Below are 5474 nucleotides of genomic sequence, written 5' to 3' on the forward strand. Positions count from 1 at the left end.
GATGCCCACCTGTGGAGGGATGACGTAGTCTGCAACATCCCACAGCCTCTCCCCCAGCTCCGAGGTGTTGGTGAAGGCCACCCCTTTCAGCTTGGTGATGACAGAGCTCTGGAGGGCAGTGTCCACGTCCTGGTAGCCCTTCTTGACCACAAACACCCACCTGTGAAACACAGCAGGCAGCAGTGTTAGCAAGGGGGGTCAGCTAGGGAAGAGTCCCACCAAGGCCAAGCACGGTTCACGGGCACATCAAAACATGCCAACGACAGCAAACCCTCTGCAGCTAACGCTACGCATTGACACAAGATGTGCTTATCCACAGCGCTGGAGGAGAAGTCAGGACCAGGACCTCCCTGCAGGGAAAGCTTTAACAACTGGTCACAGGGTGAAAAAACAAACCTCGCACCTCCCTGTCCTGTGCTCTGCTCAGCAACCTTGACGGAAAGGGAGGGCAGGGCTCTGTGGTCCTCGAGATGAAGAATAATACAAGCTCTTGCAAGCTGCAGTGAAGAGTGTGGTGGGTTTTGTGAATTCATGGCTCGCTCCCATCTTAGCAGCCTTCCACTGGACGGGGCTGAGTCCAGTCCAGCCCAGCCACACTCCGTGGGAGATGCCACTCCAGCAGGTGAACTGTGTGTCACCAGCAGCAATCTGTAGGGCATGTTCTCAGCTGGATACGACCTGAGTGCACCCTGGCCTCCCTGCTGGCCCTCAGGCTTCTCGTGGGCACAGCTGCTCCCCTGCCGAGCGGTCTGGGGAGGATCCGCTGAACTTACCCCCGGGAAGCACCAAGAGCTGGCTGAAACCCTCTCAGGGTTAAATGAAATGCCTCCGGCTCCTCCACAACCCTGCCGAAGTCACCTGCCAAGACAACCCACCTCGCAGACCCTGAGGAGGCTGGGGCAGCTCTAGGGCAGGGACAGGCTGTGTTTGCTGGCACAGCTGCCCTTGGCAGAGCTCTGCCCTCGGCGCGCTGCTGCACGCAAAGGGACAGCAGCCACCCCGGGCCGAGCAGCACCGACACGCTGCCCTGCACCCGCTTCTTGTGACAGACCCCAATAACAACATTCCCCACCCAGCAAAGTTTCCTGCTCTCCTGTTTTTCCAAGAGCACTGGCTTTCTGTCCCAGGAGGGCTCAAGAGCAGACCCTTACAGTTTCTGCAGCAGGGGGGAAGGAATGGCAGCTACACACAGGAGATGATGATCACCACCCCTGAGCCAGGCGCTGAACAGGTACCGGTAACGGAACCTGGCCGCCAGGCTAACGGTAACCACCGCTGCGATACGCTGTCAGCCCCCAGCCACGAAGGACACACTGCAGGCACCACTGGTGACGGTGCCAACCGTCTGCAGAAGGAAGAAAATAGCCAGCGTGGCCCAGACAGTCCCGGAACGCTCACGGTCACTGGTCAGGTTATATCTCTCTTGGACCAAGATGTGTCCTCGGCAACATTATCTGCAAGATTCCTCCTCTAGCAGCTCACACATGCCGGGCTGCTGCGCCCTCAGCCCTGCCCTGCTCACTGCAGAGCTCTGAACTCTGCTCCTCTCTATAAATAGACCCAGCAGGCAAAAATGACTCTGCTATATTTAATCAGTGAAAACATGAGGCGTGAGGAAGGTGAAGGGACTCAGAAGCACAAACTGCGAGGGTAAAAACTTACAAATCTCACTCTGCAAAGCCTCAGAAACTCAGGGAGCGATGGCACAGGCACCACAAAGGCTGGATAACCCCAGGGCTGAGCCTGCAAGGGTTAGCTGGCGTGTTCGTTACATGCCAGCGTGACCGCTCTCCTGCGGAACCGGGCTCCTCCTGAGAGCTGCTCTAGCGATCTCCGCACCAACGCGCCCTGCTCTGGAATACACGCAAGCTGCCTGACTTTGACACTGCCTCAGCCTCCACGACCCCGGAGGCTGCAGCCCACTCCAGCGAAGAAATCTGCCCCTGCCTGCCTGCCTGCCTCCCTCTCCAGCTGGAGCAGTCACGCAGACAACCCCGGGTGGTCCCGGGGCTCAGCAGCCGGGGCCGTAACTGCTATTGTTCCTAACGAGGCAGGTGTTGAGGTTTGGCTCCGTTCCTGCCAAGTGCAGAAATAAGGTGTAAATAATGCAGGACAAAGCCAGAGTGGGGGCTGGTCTAGTTTTAACCCCACGGTCATCTGGAAGGTAGAGCTGAACCTAGCGATCCCGAGCAGGTGAAAACCCACCTCCGCTCTGTCAGCGGGTACCGAACCCAGCTGCACAAGCAAGCACAGCTCTCTGCATTAAAGACACAGGGCACAGCCAGCTGTCGCAGTCTGCAGAGCATCCCACACCCACCGCCAGCAAAGGCGCCCGCCGCAGGATGTGACCGCAGGGCGATTCTTACCCCACCAGGTAAGCCAGGATGGAGAGCTGCACCACTCGGTAGAGGACCCCCACCTTCTTGTTCTTCGCAATGACGTATTTCTCTGTTTTATAATCAAAAAGCGACAGAAATAAACCCTTCCAAGCCACCTGCCCCATGCTCCCGGCTCGCTCCGTGCCGGCGGCTGGCGCAGGCAGCGGCGTTTGCAGCTCGCATTATCCACACGTGCTCTGCGTAGAAACCTGACACACCAACCCCTCCAGCTCCAGGCTCATTTCCTCCCTCCCATGGCTGCTCGCCAGCAGCAGCGCTCAGGTCGGAAAACAGCAGACGCTCTCACACGAGAGCCTTCAGCCTTCCTTAGCCGCCTTCTGGCTCATTCGTCCTCGGGGAAGCCCCCGCCTCAGCTTCTTGCTCTCCCCTGCAGCCACAAAGTGTTTTTAATGAAACAGGTTAAAGCACAAAGCCAGGTGACAGCACCCAAGGTGACAGAGCTAGTCTGTGAAGGTCTGAAGCCTTTCTTCAGCCCTTACAGGATGGCAAAGCCCCTGGTTAAATTTTTAATTTTTTAACATCTGCACGAGCGGCGAGGACCTGGGTCCTCACAGACACCTGCCTGATACCACATCTCCCCACCAACCCCCCACCTCAGGAAACTCATAAATAAATCCTGCGTGTGGTTACGAGATCAGTCCCCAGCCCCTCTCAGCAAAACACCCGGCGAGGGCTGAGCGAGGCACCGACAGCCCCCGAGCGCACCCTCTGATGAAACGCCGGCGGGGGCATCCCTGAGGCCAGAGCTGTCCGTTAGCCAGCGCTGCTCGTGGTGACCCCCAGTCTAAGAAGCGCAGGCACGGGCACGGACAGGACACGACCGTTCCGTAACCAGGCGGGGTGGACAGTCTCCTGGCTGAGCAGGGAACGGAAGGAGCTCCGAGGTGGAAAATAAGTAAGCCAAGCCCTTCCGGCGGCCTGGCTAAAAAAGCCAATGCACCTGGTCAAGGGGAGGTCCAGCAGCCACTGGCATTGGGGCTTTCCCGGAGACGGGGACTGCCCGCAGGCTCAATCCATCAGAGGGTCGAACCAGGGTATGGGGGGTGTATCAGGCACAACAGGCAGTGTCTACGGTGCCCATGCACGCACACCCAGTTAGCTGACACCCGAGTGAGCGTCCCGTTATCTCACACCCGAGTGAGTGTCCCGTTAGCTTGCGGGGCTGTGTCAGCACTGGGAAGGCTCCTGAGACTACACAGTGCGCAACTGGGATACCTGCTCGAACACGCATCAGGAGCACGTCACGCTACGGAGGCTGCAGGCAGCACAGCGAGGGGACCAGCTCCGGCACACACACCTCTGCCCTGTGCAACTCCTTCCCAGGACCTCGCATTTGACGCAAATTTTATCCTTCATCCTCCTTTAATTCCACAGCAAATTTAAACAGATGGATCAGATTTTTAATGAGTATGTGCCAAGGCTGCTCCAAATCACAAGAGAATGGCAAATGCTGTAATAACGAACAAAACACTATCCTCAAAAAACCTCATTTTGTCCCTCATCCCACAGCCATCCCCAGAGTTTCCTTCTGCAAAGCAAACGAAACCTTTCTCCAGCAACTGCAAAAGTAGCACAGAAATCTGCCCCCGGCCGCCTCCTAACCCGGCGGCTGCTGCGCTCCCCGGCTCCAGCTCCCCGCTGGGCGATTGCTTCTGCACGTGGCTCTTCCACGAGGGACTCTTGGTGCGATGGGCAGCCTGCTGCGGGACCAACCCCCCTCTCCATGCACCCCTGGACCCAAGATGTGGGAGAGGCCACCCCAGCCTCTCTGGAGCCCCAACCCTGCTCCCAAACTTTGCAGCCACCCTTCAGGCTCAGCACGAGCAAAGGGCTGGTCCTGCTCACCTCTCCCACTGCCCGGTCCCCGCCTTTCCCCGCTGCACACCCCACAAGGGCAGCCCCGCTTTATATCACAGAGGCTGTCGGCAGCTCCCCAAGCCCTTCCCGGAGCCCTCCTCCTCACTCGAGCCTCTGTTACTCGCGGTTTCCCTCTTCCTCACACAGTACTGGACCATAGTGCCCACTCCTCCTTACCAGATGCCTTCAGACCAGACTGTCGCTCGTCCCAGTCTTAAAGATCCTCTGTGTGAAAGCCTGAAGCACAAATTAAAAAAAAAGATCTTCGAACATACAGTAACCAAAGGAGACAAAACCCTCCAAGAAAACACATTCCTGTAGGAGGGAGGAGGGCACAGCGGTCCAGGAGGCCAGAAACGAGCAAGGAAGGCAGGCAGGCTCAGCCTACCTTCCCTCACCACTGCCCAGACCTCAGAGCCGGTTAGTGCTGGGGCTGGCACAGGAGACTGCCCCAGCCCCAGGAACCACAGCCGCATGGAGACAGGAGCATCCTAAAGGAGCCACCACCTGCTCTTCTGCCCAGTCTGCTCCTCGATGAGGCATTTTGCAAGCACGAGCCACTGGGTGAGAGCTGAGCATCGCTTCTGCTCACGGGGCTGGTCCCGCAGCAACACCAGCTGCTTGCCCTGGCCTTGCCGGAACTGCTCCAGGGACAGGACTACACGGCCAGTGCACCCCACGTCTCAGGACCGTCTCCACCACAGCTTCTGCTGCACTGAGAACACCAGGTTCACGGACAAAGCATCCGTGGAAACACGCCAGGCCGTGGTGGTGCCTGGCGACTCGCACCCTCCATCCCCACCTTCCTCATCTTCTGGCTGAATCAGACCAAGAATCTTGCTGCAGCTGAGCAGCGCGTTGCCTCCCGGCCTGGTTTCACTTAGTGGCACAGTCACAGGTCTGCTAAGAGTTTCTGTGATTATTTTCCAGGTCAATTAGTGTGAGAAAGGATTTACACAGGCTAGGAAAAAAATGTTTGTTAAGAGTGAGATGAGTTCCTGTTATCGGTGTGACCTGAAGATATCTACCAGGTTTGATCACTAAAAAGGGAAGAGGATGTGAAACAGAGCTGTCTTGGGTTTTTAGAGCCATCAAGGAGAAGCACAGCTGGAATAGTCGGTTTTGAATAAACAGCTTCAGTTTGTCTCAAGCGTTACTCGGAACGTTCGGGGTATTGCTCAGCACAGGCTGGATTTCTGCTGACAGCAGCGATGTTAT

The 5474-nt window shown here is 57.4% G+C and overlaps 1 protein-coding gene across 1 annotated transcript in view; it reads right to left on the minus strand.

Annotated features, from left to right (window-relative positions):
- Nucleotides 1-2545, minus strand: part of LOC104500463 (P2X purinoceptor 5-like) — a 2798-nt gene extending 253 nt beyond the window's left edge. The window contains exons 1-2 of the mRNA XM_010144110.1: nucleotides 2367-2545; nucleotides 10-160 (exon numbers count right to left, since the gene is read on the minus strand). Of these exons, the coding sequence (XP_010142412.1) occupies nucleotides 10-160; nucleotides 2367-2503 (288 nt within the window). The 5' untranslated portion in view covers nucleotides 2504-2545. The remainder of the gene's footprint in view (nucleotides 1-9; nucleotides 161-2366) is intronic.
- Between the last annotated feature and the right edge of the window lie 2929 nt (nucleotides 2546-5474).

Source organism: Buceros rhinoceros, unplaced genomic scaffold, assembly GCF_000710305.1.
Source record: "Buceros rhinoceros silvestris isolate BGI_N320 unplaced genomic scaffold, ASM71030v1 scaffold16309, whole genome shotgun sequence".
NCBI lineage: Eukaryota > Metazoa > Chordata > Aves > Bucerotiformes > Bucerotidae > Buceros > Buceros rhinoceros.